Source organism: Phalacrocorax carbo, chromosome 3, assembly GCF_963921805.1.
Source record: "Phalacrocorax carbo chromosome 3, bPhaCar2.1, whole genome shotgun sequence".
Taxonomy (NCBI): domain Eukaryota; kingdom Metazoa; phylum Chordata; class Aves; order Suliformes; family Phalacrocoracidae; genus Phalacrocorax; species Phalacrocorax carbo.
The window spans coordinates 67,775,285-67,792,978 of record NC_087515.1 but is presented as its reverse complement, the minus strand read 5'-3'; the positions used below and the strand labels follow the sequence as shown (position 1 = coordinate 67,792,978).

General features: G+C 38.2%; 1 protein-coding gene across 3 annotated transcripts in view; it reads left to right on the top strand.

Annotated features, from left to right (window-relative positions):
* The window catches only part of ENPP3 (ectonucleotide pyrophosphatase/phosphodiesterase 3), a 44,975-nt gene extending 29,367 nt beyond the window's left edge, over positions 1 to 15,608 (top strand). For all 3 annotated transcript variants that reach the window (XM_064447274.1, XM_064447273.1, XM_064447272.1), the window contains 9 exons: positions 483 to 570; positions 2,450 to 2,619; positions 2,733 to 2,784; positions 3,513 to 3,667; positions 9,081 to 9,216; positions 9,722 to 9,799; positions 11,232 to 11,364; positions 13,048 to 13,204; positions 14,741 to 15,608. In XM_064447274.1, the coding sequence (XP_064303344.1) occupies positions 483 to 570; positions 2,450 to 2,619; positions 2,733 to 2,784; positions 3,513 to 3,667; positions 9,081 to 9,216; positions 9,722 to 9,799; positions 11,232 to 11,364; positions 13,048 to 13,204; positions 14,741 to 14,914 (1,143 nt within the window). In that variant the 3' untranslated portion in view covers positions 14,915 to 15,608. The remainder of the gene's footprint in view (positions 1 to 482; positions 571 to 2,449; positions 2,620 to 2,732; positions 2,785 to 3,512; positions 3,668 to 9,080; positions 9,217 to 9,721; positions 9,800 to 11,231; positions 11,365 to 13,047; positions 13,205 to 14,740) is intronic.
* Positions 15,609 to 17,694: the final 2,086 nt, after the last annotated feature.

Sequence of the window (17,694 nt, the reverse complement as noted above, 5' to 3'; positions counted from 1 at the left end):
AAGGTTATTAGTATAACCTGTATGTTAGTATAGCCTATATTGCTGTTTCATCTGATTTTCAATTCTGGTTACTGTGAAAATATTTTGAGGTCTTGAGCTTTTGGTTTTTTAATGTACTTTCTGTGATGTGAATCTTTAAGTAAGGCCAAGCATGCCTTACTTGAAGTAGTCCCATGTTCTGTGCCTATGAATCAGATTCTTTCAGAACTTCACAACTATAGTAAAACCATATGTCAATATACTGATCAGAACAGTGTTGAATGTTTGTATGGAAAGAAAAGGTAAATTCTGGTTACCATGGAAACAATGATCATGCAATGGGCAAAATTGGCCTTCTTTACCAGAACAGTTCTGTATTTTAACTTTTATCACTGTGAAAAGACTATATTTTGTTCCAGTGTCACTGTTTCCATAAAATGCACTTGAATTGTTTTCTGATCTTAATTTCTTTAGATAACAACTTTAGTTTTATTACAATCTAGGCTATATTCTTAGCATATGGCCCAAGCTTTAAAGAGAAAACAGAAGTGGATGCTTTTGAAAACATTGAGGTTTACAACCTTATGTGTGGTGAGTAGAAACAATCCAGTACTTTAGATGGTAAACTAACAGTATTTTCAAATACCAGTGTTGTAGCAGCTTAAAGAAGAGTAACTAAAAATTCAGTTAATTCAATTCAGAAGCTTGATTTTTTTTTCTCACAAAACACTGAAGACATGCTTTTTTGCCTTCTGTACACTGGTAAAAATTAACTGCCAGAAATTGTTCTGCTTTGAAGGTTGTTTCTGATTGCAGAAGGAGTCCACTAAAGAGTCAGAGAAGCTCTCAGGCCACATGGGCTTGCTGTTGAAATGGTGCCTGAGGAATAATTTTGGGATAAGAATCATGTAGAGAGTTACCGCTCTTGCTCATAACTTAAGATGGATCGAAGGAGTCCTGGCAGTGAGCAATTAGGAACTGCGTACCTCAGAAGACCACAGCATCACAGAATCCCAGAATCCCAGGTTGGAAGAGACCTCAGGGATCATCTAGTCCAACCTTTCCAGGAAGAGCAGAGTCTAGACAAGATGGCCCAGCACCCTGTCCAGACGACTCTTGAACGTATTCCAACGTGGCCGAGTCAACCACTTCCCTGGGGAGGTTATTCCAATGGGTGACTGTCCTCACTGTGAAAAACTTCCCTCTGGTGTCCAGTTGGAATCTCCCCAAGAGCAACTTGTGTCCATCCCCCCATGTCCTCTCCACGGGACTCTGTGTAAAAAGGGACTCCATCTTCTTTGTAGCTACCCCTTAAGTACTCTGTATACCACATGGTGATGAGATCCCCCCGAGCCTCCTTTTCACACGGCTGAACAAACCCAGTTCTCCCAGCCTATCCTCATACGGCAGGCTTCCCAGTCCTTTGATCATCTTGGTGGCCCTTCTCTGGACCCCCTCCAGCCTGTCCACATCCTTTTTTTATAGAGGGGACCAGAACTGTACACAGTGCTCCAGCTGTGGCCTGACAAGCGCTGAGTAGAGTGGGATAATGAATTCTTTATCTCTGCTGGTGATGCCCTTTTTGATGCAACCCAGCATCCTGTTGGCCTTCTTGGCCGCAGCAGCACACTGTTTGCTCATGTTGAGCTTCGTGTCCACCAGGACCCCCAGGTCTCTTTCCACAGAGCTGCTCTCCAGCCAGGTGCATCCCAGTCTGCGCTGCACTCCCGGATTATGTTTTCGCAGGTGCAAGACCTCACACTTGTCCTTGTTGAACTTCATAAGGTTCTTGTTGGCCCACTCTTCCAGCCTATCCAGATCTTCCTGCAGAGCAGCTCTCCCTTCCGAAGTGTCTACTTCTCCACTCAACTTGGTGTCATCAGCAAACTTCACCAGGCTACACCTGATGCCGTTATCCAGATCACTGATAAAGATGTGGAATAACTTTGGCCCCAATATTGATCCCTGGGGGTCTCCACTAGTGACAGGTTGCCAGTCTGAGAAAGAGCTATTTACCACCTTCCTTTGGGTGCGACCTGTCAGCCAGTTCCCCACCCACTGCACAGACCACTTGTCTAGGCCATAAAATGTGGATTAAGGCATCACACAAAAATGCAGTAGTCTAGTACGCTTCACAATGTGATGCATTCGCAACCAAATTGTATTCTGTGTTAAATCATCTAATCTTATGAATGTTATGGGAATGTATAAAATTGTATCAGCAGTACACAAATACATAATTACCAAATCTTGATGCAGTGGAAGATAGCAATGACCCTTCATACCTAGTAAATTGCTAGTTGATGATAGGAGTTACCATAATTTAGATAACTGAATAAGTTGTTTCTTCTATATTTAGAATGAATACATAGGAAATGTGTAGAGTTGGAAGGATAATGACTTTTAAAAATGCCGTTTTGGTCTTAAAATAGCTGTAAAATATGTTTAAAAATTTCAAATATTTCCACAGATTTGCTGCGTATTACACCAGCACCAAACAATGGAACACATGGCAGCTTGAATCATCTCTTAAAAAACCCTTTTTATAATCCTTCACATGCAAAAGAAGACTCATCTCCTTCTTCATGTCCAGTTTCCCATCTGACTCCTACAGATGACCTGGGATGCAAATGCGTCCATGTAAGTAGGGGCTTCTGGGATCTTGTAATCATCTTTGTCAAGTGTCTTGTCTTTTCTTTATTTTTTTTTCTAAACTATGGATTCATTCTGAATGATTCTGTTATATTTTACAGATATCAGATATTACAGCACTAAATGAGAGGTTAAATCTCACCACAGAAGAAAGTAAGTAGCAAGAAAAGAAAAGGACAGCAATATTTTTAAATTTATGCCTGGTTTAGATTTTATAGTATTATTGGTTTCAGTGGGAATTTTGCAAAGTTAATTACAATTTAAAGTGAAGTAGGAAAGCCAAGGTAGAAGCATAACTTGTTTCTTTTTTCTTTGCATTTCTTTAAAAAATACTGTTATAACAACATTTCTGCATAGGAACTGGATCTGAATCCCATTAAAATCTTGGGAAAAAAGACAGGTTTCAGTGGTCTTTCGGGAAAGCCTGAGCACTTCCAGCCTATACGCCATAATTCTTGTTCCCCACCTTGTAACCATAATTTTGCCTTTTTCTGATCAAAAATTCCTATAGATATTTCTGTGTGCTTTTTTATGGGGTTTCTGGAAATTTTAGGAAGCACTATAATGCTTCCTAGCCAAATAAGATGTAAATTTCACTCCACTGGCATGAGAAGTTCAAAAGATTTATATCGGTATGAAATTGCAAAGACACAAGAATTTGCAAGTCTGATATATTACATTGACTTCTGTATGTTAAACATAACATGAAAACTATTTCCTACGTTTTTTATTCCACTCAGAAGCTAAAAGCTTAAAGAAACACATGCCCATGTTTACTATTTATTAATGTTTTAATTTACATTTTCCTCTGCTCTCTAAAACCTTTGTGCCATCCAAAATGTTATAGAAGAATAAAACAATAATTATTGCTTAAATTCTAGTAAAGAAGGCAAACTCTTATCATTTGCCATACGGGAGACCCAAAGTTCTTCAGAAGAAAAATGTCTACTGCCTCCTTTCACATCATCAATATGTGAGTGGATACAGCTATGATATCTGGATGCCACTGTGGACTGCATACACTGTGAATAAGCCTGTAAGTTATAAAATGCCCATACTATTCTTAAATATGCAATATAAATGATTGAAAATGTGATTCATTCACCAGGAATCCTGGTTGAGGACTGGTAGATATCATGTGACTAAGGCCCTTATGTCTGAAAAAGTGTCTTTGATATCTTTTAAGTTTCAACTATCTTAAAATACTGGTTAAAAAGGTAGGAATGGCCATCTGTTAGGGACACAAAAGATACAGAAGAATAGACCTGTTGGTAAGCTGGTTCCATTATTCCATTAAGCCTGTTCTGGAAAAGGGATAAGCAGTCAAGACATTGCTCCAACTTGCCTGTCAATTCTTGAGGAAAAGCAGGCTGTGATTTCCAAAATCAGAGCTTTTAAGCTTTTCTATGAATATAATGGTCTTTTTCCTATTAACAAACCTTTGTACAACTCTGCAAAACAGTTTGAACTAATGCATATTTCTGTATGTTCTGTTTATTTGCTCTCTATTACATCATATAATTTCTGAAAAATGTAATTATAGCCTATTACATACCTCTGAGAGTTCAAGGGTATGTGGCTCTGGAATAAATTGTTCGAGTTTTCAGGGCCAGTAAACTAGTGGGCATTCATGGCCTTAATTCCCCCTATAATTTGACCCTTTTTCTAAGTTGCCCTGAGGAAATATCTTTTACACTGATTTTTTCTGTCTGAAAAGAACCATTATTGATGTCTACATGATTTCTTATTTTATCAGTACAAATATGGGGAAATTATTTTAATCAAATATATGCTGCTAGAATGTTAGTATTTCAAGAAGTTTTACTCCATACTTTCTACAGATTTTTCATAATCTGGGTGAAGGATCACAAATCCAGCCCTAAGAAGACTTAAAGTCTAGTGAAACAAATGTCCATTTCAACAAAGATTATTTTTACTTCATCATATTTGAAGATCTGCCCTTATAGCTTACTATGAAAATGCATTACCCTGATGAAAACCAGTTAACTGTGGGCAGGTTTTCTTCTGATTTTGCTCTGAAAAGATTAAAAAGTCCCACCAGAGCTGGGGTCTTTTTAATATTTCAGCACCAGCAGCAAAAAGCTCAAAAAAAGCGCAAATAACTTTTCAGACATTTTCCTTTGTTGAAAACCAAATTCTCAGTTGGAAAAGAAGTGTATAAATCACAGAATCCCAGAATCCCAGGTTGGAAGAGACCTCAGGGATCATCTAGTCCAACCTTTCCAGGAAGAGCAGAGTCTAGACAAGATGGCCCAGCACCCTGTCCAGACGACTCTTGAAAGTGTCCAACGTGGCCGAGTCAACCACTTCCCTGGGGAGGTTATTCCAATGGGTGACTGTCCTCACTGTGAAAAACTTCCCTCTGGCGTCCAGTCGGAATCTCCCCAAGAGCAACTTGTGTCCATCCCCCCATGTCCTCTCCACGGGACTCCGTGTAAAAAGGGACTCCATCTTCTTTGTAGCTACCCCTTAAGTACTCTGTGTACCACATGGTGATGAGATCCCCCCGAGCCTCCTTTTCACAAGGCTAAACAAACCCAGCTCTCCCAGCCTATCCCCATATGGCAGCTTCCCAGTCCTTTGATCATCTTGGTGGCCCTTCTCTAGCCCCCCTCCAGCCTGTCCACATCCTTTTTTTATAGAGGGGACCAGAACTGTACACAGTGCTCCAGCTGTGGCCTGACAAGCGCTGAGTAGAGTGGGATAATGAATTCTTTATCTCTGCTGGTGATGCCCTTTTTGATGCAACCCAGCATCCTGTTGGCCTTCTTGGCCGCAGCAGCACGCTGTTTGCTCATGTTGAGCTTCCTGTCCACCAGGACCCCCAGGTCCCTTTCCACAGAGCTGCTCTCCAGCCAGGTGCATCCCAGTCTGTGCTGCACTCCTGGATTATGTTTTCGCAGGTGCAAGACCTCACACTTGTCCTTGTTGAACTTCATAAGGTTCTTGTTGGCCCACTCTTTCAGCCTATCCAGATCTTCCTGCAGAGCAGCTCTCCCTTCCGAAGTGTCTACTTCTCCACTCAACTTGGTGTCATCAGCAAACTTCACCAGGCTACACCTGATGCCGTTATCCAGATCACTGATAAAGATCTTGCCCAATATTGATCTAAATCAACAGAAATACATATTTGTGGGAGTTTCTTCTAGCGGTTCTTGCAACATTGTGGGAAGAAGTGAATGATTGAGAAAGAAGTATTGGAGGGTATAGTTCATAGCGCACTCTAATACAATGATGTATGTTTTCTATAGAAAGAATAGGAAAGAATTAATTTCCTCTGTAATACAGAGACACAACAGTGAAGGGTTATAAGTGTAAGAGCTTTCTCGCTGACTTACCTTACACAGTAAGCTGACATTATGATTTTTTATTACAATGCATAGTAAACATGAGAAAAAAGCTTTACAAATTATAACAGCCATGGAAGGACAGAGGGATAGATAATGCCCTTGACTGTAAGCTTTGGCTACATTGCTTGGGAATGACAGAAAATTGTGATATCCACAGGATTTTCATTGCATCCTAGGTTATCTATGCTGTGGATAAAGCCTCTGCAGTGCTTTGCACAATTTGTAAGGTGGGGCATTTCTTGACATTAGGTAGCTATAAAGAAGGGCTTAAACAGTAAAACAGATGATGCAGACTGGAGTTGTGCTGATTTTGTGTGATTTTGAAGTTGTGAAATTGGTCTGGCTGATCAAGCCTGCACAGTATTAATGCACCTGCATGTGATATCAGAATCAGGGACATTATGAATAATATATAGTTACAGATATTAAATAAATGATGCCATATAGAGTTTGGTTACTTAGTATTCTCAGTCAAGAGAAAATTTAAGATTGAAGGACATTTATTTTCCTGAGGTTTTATACTCATCTGCCAGGAAAGCAGATTTTCTTGCAAAAAACCAGTCCCTCCACCTGCCTGCAGAGACCTATGGGATTTAAATAGCTTTGCTATGTAGAATTACTGAAGTATACTCTAAAAATATATTAAAATGTATAACAATCTGATCTGTCCTGCAGTGGGATGAAAACAGCAATGAGACTTGTAGAAATCACTGGGATTTTTTGAACTAAAGCTCAGTGCACTGGGGATTATGTGAGCTTTGTTTTTTGTGGTTTAGTATTTTTTCTTCTTGACTACTGAAAAAAGATTCCTGGAGGTGGCTGAAGTTGACATGACAGACCACAGCAGATGCTTAAATCTGTCATGTAATGCAAAAAACTCATGCTTTTCGACATTAATTACTAGCTTGTCAGAAGACAATAGCCTGCATCAGAAAAGGTAATGCATATGTGATGGGCAAAGCCATTTTTCAGCTGAAACTGTTTTCTTCAGAAGACATTATGATTTCTTGACCGGAAAGACAAGGAGCCAAAGGGCTAAAGCTATTGAATTGGTGATTAATATTTTTTTCTGATTCTGAAGTTTTGAGGCAGTGGCCATCACTGTCAAGATTAATTTAATTTCTTAATAAATGAGCACTTTCAACAGCTCCTTTGAGAATCATTCTGTTCTTATTGATAGATGATCTGTTTAAAAATAGCTTATTCCTCTATTTTGAGGAAAATAAGTGAAAAGAGGTCATAGCAGAGTGAATGTATTAGTTCACAGAGCACTAGCAACATGCCTTGCAGTCTGGGGTTGCATTAACTGTTGATCTCGTACTAAAAGGTGACATAGACATAGCCATTCTCATCTGTCAACAGCTTTTGATATTTTTTACTTGCTGACTTGTAGATCCTTGAAAAAACTAGCTAAAATATTCTCGAGTTGTTGCTTTGTGAGAGTTCTCAGGTTCATTATGAATTCTCATTTCTTCAGTTGGAGAATTTTCACCTGTGATGTCCAATTGAAATAGCCATGAGCAGCCTTCATCTCCTAACTGTAGGAGAGTGTTTGTGAAGATACAGGTTATATGATGTATTACATATGTGATGGACAGACAGCTCTAAAACACTGTCCTCCTGCCTTGGCACTTGGATTAGAGCTCATAGCTCATACATTTAGCTTTGAGAAATGTGAAGTAATGAGAAGAGAGTTGAGTGGTGCCCTCATCGCTTCAAGCTGGAGAAAATGTGAATGTTATTAATAATCCAGATTCCTTGTATAGGTCAAAAGCAGATTCCCTAATGTATTTGGATAACATTAACTGTGACTACTGTATTTAGTGAGAAGAATGAAGTTCTTTTCAGGACAGTCCTTGGCATGTTTGCTCAGACCTTTGTTACTTTGTCTCGGGCTTCTCGTCAGAAGCGGTAAAGAAGTTGAAGCCATGGTTGAATATCACAGCTCAATTATTAAGTTTAAAATATTGGTTTGTTCAGTGACCCTGATCCATTAACCCTGCCTTATTGATTTGGACATGAGAAAGGACAAGTTGCTCAAATGAATTGGATGTCAGTTTTGTATTGGTATTTCCATTTGCTTGACAATGACAACTTACCTGCTCAGGTGGCAAAGGCAGTCTTTTGTCTTTTATATTTCATTCTATGTGGCATACATTTTTTCCATTAATATACAACCCGACCATAATATGGGCATCTACAGGAATTCTCCTAAAAGTAAGTAAAGAAATGAAATCAAGGGGTACAAGGAAGAACAAGAAGAACATTCCAGTTCTTTATTTCTGCTCAGTTTTAACTGATCAAAATAAACAATGTACTGAAAATCAATTTAGATGTCTAACTACCCTTTATAAAGGTATAAAGCAAATAAATATATTACATTCTAATAAATTACATGTAAATGAGTATGAAAAAGAAAATGCAGTTAAACACAGAAAAACATATTCTGATGTTTTAGTTAATGCTGTCATAAAGTTATGATAAAGATTATAGAAAAGGTTATACGAAGAGAAGTAAAGGTTATAGAAGCAATTATACTCATCAGGTTCACTTTTGGCCAGATCTTAGCTAGTGTGCATGCTAGCATGTCTCAGTGAAGTTAGTGAAGCTAGCCAGTAAAATGTACTGAATTTACTATGAATTTATTTAGCTTTAACTCTTCAGCAGCACAGACTCTCATTATGGAGATAGCATCCTCAGATGCTAAGATGAGGTGATAGTGTCACCTTTGTATACCAGCTGCTTTTCAGGAGGATGTGACATAAAGTTTGTGTTTCCAGAAATATGTGAAAGTGACGAATGAGCCAAACTTGTCACCTTTTTTTTGCCTAAAGTATAACCTTATCTTGCTACTACAATTTTACATGCTGCATAAGGATTTCCCTGCATTACCTAAAAACAGAAGTAGAAGAAAAACACTAGGCAGAAAGCATCAGTGTCGTTACTTGCAATTGGCCTGATTCACTATGAAAATAGGAGAAGATTCAATGAAGTCCGTTCTAGAAAGTTAAAACCATACAAAGCATTGGTTTAGCCACAGCCGTGGGTGTAATACTTTTTTTTTTTTCCTTTTCACAGGAAAACACATCTCCTCTTCCTCCCACTGTTTCAAACTGTCTGCGGGCTGATGTTAGAATCCCTGTTGCTCGGAGCCAAAATTGTTCCAACTACCCAGAAGGGCTGACCTTCACCCGCAGTTTCCTCTATCCTCCCAGTGAGCGTGATTCTTTTTATAGCTAGAGCTTAGAAAGTCTTAATCAGCTGGATGTGGGTTTATGTTTAAACATATACCCAAACACCAAAACAAACTTCTTCGGATCAGCATGTTGGGCAGAAAAAGGTTTCCAGTGTTTGTAGACTGACCAAAAGCAAGGCAACTGCTACATGTATCTAAATATTTTCAGTTGAGAACATTTAAGTTTTTTTTTTTTAATGGAACAACTTGAATGTGATGAAAACTGGTTGGAAAGATGTAAAGAGTTGCAGTGAAGGGTGGTCCCTCTTCCTTTGTATGAATATTCATTTCCTATTGTCAAATTTGATAATTACTTTATTGAACAGATTATACAAGCAAATTTGGAGATATGTTTGCAGTAGCATTATACACTCATGCTCAAATGTCAAATGTAATAGAATGTACCTGCATTTTATAATGACATATGAATCACATGAATCTTTGTATAGTATTTCATTAATTTATACTTTGTTCTTTTATATAGACTTCAATTCATCTGCTCTTGAACAGTATGATGCCTTACTCACCAGCAATATTGTTCCCATGTATACAGCTTTCAGAGGTAGGTTGCAGAGCTTTGATTCATTTTGATTAATTTTCAGTTCTGGATTTGATAAAGCTACAACAAGGACTTAAAAATGTTAATGCATGCTCTGCAGTATATCCAGATCTTGCACAAATATATATCAAACTTTTTAAAAGTAGATATGTGAAATTTTAAAACACACTTATGTAAGGTAAATATTTTTCTCTGTATAATCCTGTCTGACCTCTGCTTAGGTGTACCTGTTCAATTCTGAATTTTCTCATCTCCTGTGTGCTGTCCTAACATGAAATGCTAGCTAGGAAACTCTCATGAAAACATCCCATTGGAGAAATGCTCAAAGTGAATGAAAATGGCACTTTTTCTTTCCTTTTGCAAGGTTTCAAGAGAAGGCAGTATGAAGTTTGTAAACAATGCCCTGATACAGTGCCTGTTTCATCAAGCAGAAACTCAAACCAGACAATATTAATTTTGGAATATTTATTTCAGGCAGATGTTTCTATTATATAAGTGCAGTAAGCTACATTAACTCATTCCATCCAGCCTGACTCACATTTGTTCATAATCACTGATAAGGAATTTTCCACAACTGCATATCACGCTGTTTTACTCCTAGGCCTAGGCTCATTTTCTTAGACAAAGGATAGAAAGAGAAATTGCGTGCAGAAAAAGCTGAATGAAAATCAGTCATGTAACTACCTTTCTAATGCATTCAGACCTCATTTATTCATTCACTTGTGTCATATAAAAAAATGAGACCCAGAAAATCTAAGTGGCTTTAATCTTCCAAGTAAATCAGAGACATGAAAATCCACTTTTCCAAGGAAAACTCTAGAAGAGATTTAAACTTACAAGCAGTTACTCTAGACCACAAGAACGAGGTAAATCAACAGGGGATGCCCTCAACCCCCAAACCTATTAGTTCTTTTGCCATGATAGCTGTAAATATTTTAATAACCTCACTAGCTTATCTACAAATTATATTTTCTCAAATAAATCTGTGAAATAATCCAAATTATCTAATGATATTTGACATGAGTTCTGTAGAATTAGATAACTCTCAGGTGGTAAATACTCCTTTCACAAAGCCATTATCTCAGTTTCTACTAACTGGCACAGTTGCAGGTGCTAGCAGATAGGCCAGAAATGAATGACCTCTCAGCTCTAGAACTGTAGCCTCAGCTCCAGATCGAATGCCGTATTTCCAGTAGTGCAATGGGCCTTGCAGAGCTATAGTAGCATTTACCATGCCTCTTCCAATGGTGAGTAAGAGTATGTCCCTTCTGATGAAATCTAAATTTTGTGTAACAGAGAGTTGATTTTACAGGCAGTTTCATTGGGAACTTCCTATTATTCATCTATAGAGCAAAAAGGAAATATGTTCTTTTTCTTCTTAACTTCTTAACTTTAAATTTATGTTAAATATTCTTATATTTTCTTTTAATGACAGACATATGGGACTATTTCCATAACGTGCTTCTTAAGGAGTATGCTAGAGAAAGGAATGGAGTAAATGTAATCAGTGGACCAGTGTTTGATTACAATTATGATGGCCATTTTGATACTCTTGATGAAATTAAGCAGTAAGTACATGGAAAAGCAAGAAGTCAAACTCCAGACTATTTCCCACTGTATTTCCACACAAACAAACTTCTATTAAGAAAGAACAAGAAACAAGTATAACAGAGAATGGAGTATTCACTTTATAATACTACATCCACTGCCACTCATACAACAGCAAATACTCTTGCAAACAGATACAGTACTGTAGAAGTTGAAATTCCCGAAAAGAGAAAAAGGCTTTGCACTTACGCGTGTATCTATGTACACGTGCACAGATACAGACCAGTAATTTGCTTCCCAGGCTTATGCCTAGATTTTTGGCCCTGTGCAACAGAAATACTGGGAGAATATAGGGCATGTGAATATGCAGATGATGTGCTTAAGCATGATTTCCTCGCTTTCATGTTGGGCTCACTCACCTGTTTGTTGTTTCTACTGGTTGTCTCAAACTGATGTATTTTATCAAAGATCAGATTTCTGTGTTTGCCTTCACTGAATCATGTAACTGGGAATGTAAAATGTAACATTCTTGAGTGGTATCTTTGCATAACTATGGCTTACACGGATCACTTGGAGGTCTGACAAGTTCTAGATTGATTTTAGTGAGCTCTGGTAGCACAACAAAATACATTTAAAAATCAATCTGTGTGTAGAAACAGGAATAAGAGAAGACATATTAAAAATTCTGTAAATGAGAAATATAAAAGAGAAATAAAGCCCAATTACTTATGTTAATGAATGAGGACAGAAGGAGGAAAAAACATAATAAGAATAAACAGCTTTGTTCCAAATATAGGGAAAATGCTTTGTGACAGTAAGAACACTTAAATAGCAGAAAAGTGCTGGGAAATCTGCACAGCTGAATCTGTCACTGGAGATGTTTTATTCAGGGCTAGACTTAATACCACATCTGTCAAGAGTGGTTTGAGAATGGGAAAATCAGCTCTGCCACGAAGTAGGAGGGTGAAAGGGAGGAGAGACGAGAACTTCCTTCCAAGCAAAATGCTGTAATACGCAGATGACCACATAATATTGCCTACAGTTTGGAATAAGCATGTTTTATTCAGCATGGTTAGTCAGTCATATGAAATAATATAATGATTTCAGTGATGGTGTTCTGTTGAATACTGAAGATGTACAGCACATTTGGGAAGCATTCAGCTCCTTATAACTTTATACACAAAAGTTACCATGTTCATGGAATAGCCCAAAAAGGGAGGCAAAGACATTTTGAATCAGGTATCCTAAACTGGTTTCTATAGCACATAGCCATGAGTCATCATTCTGGCATTTCTTGCTGGCAAGGCACCAGAAACTAATTTTCTTGTCACTCTTCTCCAATTCAGTTTCATGTGGTTGAAATTCTTAATGTAATGAAGGGCAAATATGATGCTTTATCTTGCCTCTTCTAGATGTAGAGATTTCTGGCTTTGGTAAAATAAGGTGTTGACCATGTAAGCAATCCTGTTGGTTTCAGTGGGACTGCTTGCAGCAAAAGGACTAATCCATGTGTGTTCGGCTGTTTGTGAAACAGATAGTGAGGCTGTCTATCCCATCAGGTATTTATTTCAATTATAAAATAAACAGAAGTCATATAGTAGTGAAAGAACGATGCTGAGATAAGTTCTGTAAATTACTAATGGCATCAGTGGTTTTAACACATGATGTCTAGATAAATCCCTTAACTGATATTTGTTTTGTAGGCATGTAAACAATACAGAAATCCCTGTCCCAACCCATTACTTTGTGGTTCTGACTAGCTGCAAGAATAAGTCCTATACTCCACTGAACTGTTTAGGCTCCTTGGATGCTTTGTCTTTTATCATTCCTCATCGACCTGACAACACTGAAAGCTGTGCTGTAAGTATAGTTCTATGCTCCTGTGTGCCAATGTGTGCCTGTGTGAACTGATATCTGGCGGGATTTAGTCATCTGGAGAATCTTTAGAAGTCTGTTTAATTAATTCATTCCCCATGAGTTGAGAATGAGTTGAGAGCTAAAGCAATGACTAGGAGAGCAAGAAGCTCCAGAAGAAGTAGCGGGAAACCAATGAGCTGATAGGAAGCAAGGAAGAAGAAGAACACAGGGTTTGATAAGAGGACTTGGAAATGCTGTCACCTGAGGAGGGCTGAGAACAGCAGCACAGCCAACAGGGTGATGAGATAACTTATGGAAGGCTGCAGGATAAACTTGCTCCAGAGGTATCAGACAACTTTGAATGTTATTCCCTTCAGTGTAGCTAGAAGAATTCCTTCACTCCTTTGTTCCACCTTTATCAAAATTAGACAGTAGGCATTTAGATGGATGGTTCTGCAGTTGAAAGTCCTACCTGAATTAAATAAAATCTATGCTGACCACTAGCAGTGTACATCTCATGTTTGTAGCTGAGTGTAATATGTATTGTTGAGCCAGCTGAGTGTCTATTCCATAAATTCTGGGATGCAGAAGGCTCCTTAGCTCAGTGTGTTTTACAGTCTGCCCACACACAAGTATAGCGGCACAGACTTGAACTGGCCCTCAAAGCAATAGAATTGTGTTTATTCACTTTATTTTTAACTTTGAACTCATAACTCCAGACAGGTGCAAGCTTGCGCTGCTTAGAAACAACTTGGGTGTCTCCTCATTTGTGGTGTAGATAATCCACAACTGCTCAGTGGTCTTTTTGGTAGTTGAGAGTTGGCTAAATATACAAAATCAGTAATTTGAATGAATTAGTCTTTATACTTTAGAAATTAACTTCTGTTATTTCTAAAGTTTATCAACAAGCCCCAAATATTGTTGCACTTTATATGCATTGTGTCTTGCAGTGATGTAAATTTAATGAACCATTTATGTCAGAAGCAGGTATTATTAATGGAAGAGAAAATTACCATCTGTCTGCAAAAAACCTTTGTAGTGAAAGTACTGAACAATAACATTTTTGATTGATTAGAGCTTACATTTCCATTGTTTTCCCTGTCTATCTAGCAAGTATTATTGCTGTCCAACAATCAAGACTGAGCTGCTGTAAGGACTTTGTTCAGGTTGTCAGCTGCCTGTCGTTTGGCTAGCCTGAGCAGTGCAGCTAACTTACACTGTAACTAAAACTATCCTTACTTCTGTGTCTAAAACATGACTCAACTGTACTTTGTAGTTAAAAGCCATATTTGCCATTTCAGCATAATTTTGCTTCTCTGTTGCTTTGGAGGTGGGGAGGTGGGGACAGCCATTTGATTCTGTTTGAATGAGATCCCTAAATGCAAGGCTCTAAAGATGCCTAGGAAAACCTGAAAGAAGTTTTACCAGCCAGAGGCCTTTCGTCTGTCAAACCAGTTCAAACAGTGGTTATTGCCTAACACCACCAAACAACAGAGTGCCTTTTATGTGTTTGAACATTGTTCTTGTTTGTTTTGACAGGAGAATAAGACACTTTCTGAATGGGTTGAAGAAAGAGTTCAGGCTCATTCTGCACGTGTTCGGGATGTGGAGCTGCTAACTGGGCTTGACTTTTACCAGGAAAGAGAAGAACCCATCTCTGAGATCTTACAGCTAAAGACATTTTTGCCAATATTTGAGACCGACATTAACTGAGTATCTGATAAAAAAAGTGTCAGTGCTTGGAAGAAAGCAAATTTAAGTGATTTAACTTTTTCCTTGCTAAAGTATTAGTAAACATGACTACAGCTCTTCTATAGGAAAAGACACTTAGAGGAGCTAATTTTTTTTTTCAAATTCCTGTTCTTCAGTCAAGTGTTCTGTGCCAGCTGAATAAAAATTGCCTAAAGTAAATTAAATCATCATTGCTGAGCCAGGCTTTCAAAATAGAGAATATTTTATTAGTAATGGTTTGAAAAAAACCTGCAAAAGGAACATGTTTCATAATAGAGAGACCCCAGAACTGTAAACTGTATAGAAAATATTTTTATAATGGAGCTGGAAAGTGAAACATTTTCAGAGGAGTGTGTGTGGGTTTCCCCTTATATTTATCAGAGAGGTTATGGTTACATAATACTAGTATGTCCTGAAATGTTCTGAATTTCTCTTTCTGAACTATTACTTCACGTGGAAACTGCTATGAAGAAGAAACATATTCAGACTCACAAAAAGTTTTTATATAGTGGAAGTGTCTTCTGTGATCATCCCTTGTGTTTTCCACTTGGGTTAATTCATTTTGCTAGTAACAAGTGAAGTGAAGTTAGAGTAAATCAGCTGTATTCCATACCCTTTGGAAATCTTGAAGTATTCTGAACATGAAGCAGTAAAAGAAACCCTTTAGCCAGAAGAATTTTGGCTGGATATTTACCTGTATTTGCAATGATTTCCAAATGCCTTTTTGTGTGTATTTTTAAATAGCTAAACCTGAGATTAGAGCACAGAATTAGTGGTGACATCCAAAAAATAGTCAGTGTTCCTTTCTGTAGTGACTTTACACACAGAGACTCTCTAACGTGCACTGTGCTGTACGCAGATTATTACTGAGGGCAGATATGTGAGACAGGGCAGTGGAAATTCCCAGATTCTGCTATTACAGAAATGTCACGTGTTAACTGAGTGTTTAGCTGATTTCCTCCACTGAAATGCTGCTAAGCCCAGGTATGAATAACAGCAGAAAATCGACCATTTGTCTGACGTATAGGCACGGTGGGGGAGTTTTAAAGAAGCATGTCAAAGAGTGTTTCAGTCTGTAACTAATTGTGGACTGAAGGAGATATGTCTTTTAAAAAAAGGAAGCTTTAAAAGCCTATACAAAAAAAAAACCCAAGTCACCACAGGACAGTTTTTTCCCCTGTGTCTTAGATGATCAGTGTATGCACAAACACTCCAAACGTAGCTTAGCAATATTTATCTTACATTAAGATGTGGGACCGAGCCAAACATCAAGATTTATATCTTTGGTTAAACCATTGCACCATCTCCTTGAACATAGAATTGTATTTCACCCTGCAACACTGTGGCATCTAAGTCTGTCCATCTAAACTGGAGACTTCTGCTAAACTGCCTCAATTAATAATACAACTGATTTTTCACTGCAGAGTAAATCATACCCTTAGTCAATGAATCTACATAACACATAATAATTTAGGCATGTAAATTAACTAGTCTAGAATCATAAAACTAATTTCAGAGATAAGAAGAAACAAACAGTTTCTTAAGAGTATAATATTTGGTATGTCTACATTAGCAATTTAAAGTAGAACTAGCTTGTCTGATGTGATATTGTGACTTGATATGTTTAAGTTTGAATTACCCCCTGTATCACCAGCCATGGCAACAATACAAGCTTCAGGTCAATACTCTAGTTCAATTGTGAAAGCAGATTTCTGGTGTAGATATGCCTTTGTGAACAGTCACACTCATGTTTGAATTTTGTATATCTCTGGGTACCTGCATAATGAAATAATGCCATTGAGGTTTTCCCAGGTGCACAGAATCACAGAATGGTAGGGGTTGGAAGGGACCTCTGAAGATCATCTTGTCCAACCCCCTGCTTGAGCAGGCACACCCAGAGCAGGGGGCACAGGAACGCGTCCAGGTGGGTTTTGAATGTCTCCAGGGACGGAGACTCCACATCCTCCCTGGGCAGCCTGTGCCACTGCTCTGGCACCCTCACAGGAAAGAGGTTTTTTCTCATATTCAGGTGTAACTTCCTGTCTTCTAACTTGTATTCATTGCCCCTTGAAATTGACTCCTGAAAATTAGTTTTATCCATACTCTCACGCATAAATAGCAGCAAAATTAATCTGCTGTCCTTCTTCACAAGATCCTTTAATATTGTTATCAAAATGCCTAGCCTCTCCTCCCAAAAGCATCACACACTGCTGATAAAAGTTGGCCCCTTCTGCATAAAGATTGCTGCCTATCAGGCTGACAAAACCTGTATTTCTCGTTCAGCATTTGTACAGCACCTAACACAAGAGGATCTTGAGCACGTATTTGGGTTTTACACAAACCTTTGTGGTAACGGACTCTGAAGTTGCAGTTACTCTAAGAAGGCAAATATGAAAGTGATTTTGCTATATCATGTCTATTTCCTCTATTATTCATTCAGCTGTCATAATACCTAGTATTCAAAAGTGTAGTGGGTCATTTACAGATAAAAGTATGGAGATTACATAGGAATAACTCAGTGAAAATTTTCTGTGAGTAAAGGGTTTGGTTCTTAGTCCTTTATTCTTCCCTTGGCACTGAAGCCTGGGTACTCTCTTCATGTTACAGAGTCTCCAGCTTTCTCAGTGCCAATTCTCTGTGCAGAATCGTACAGCTTGTGTCACACCCCGAGACATAAACTCTGGTATAAACTGTTTCTGGCAGCATTGTGTTTCCTGTCCTTCTCCCCAGAGGCTGTAATGTCCATCTGTTAGTTGGTCTTG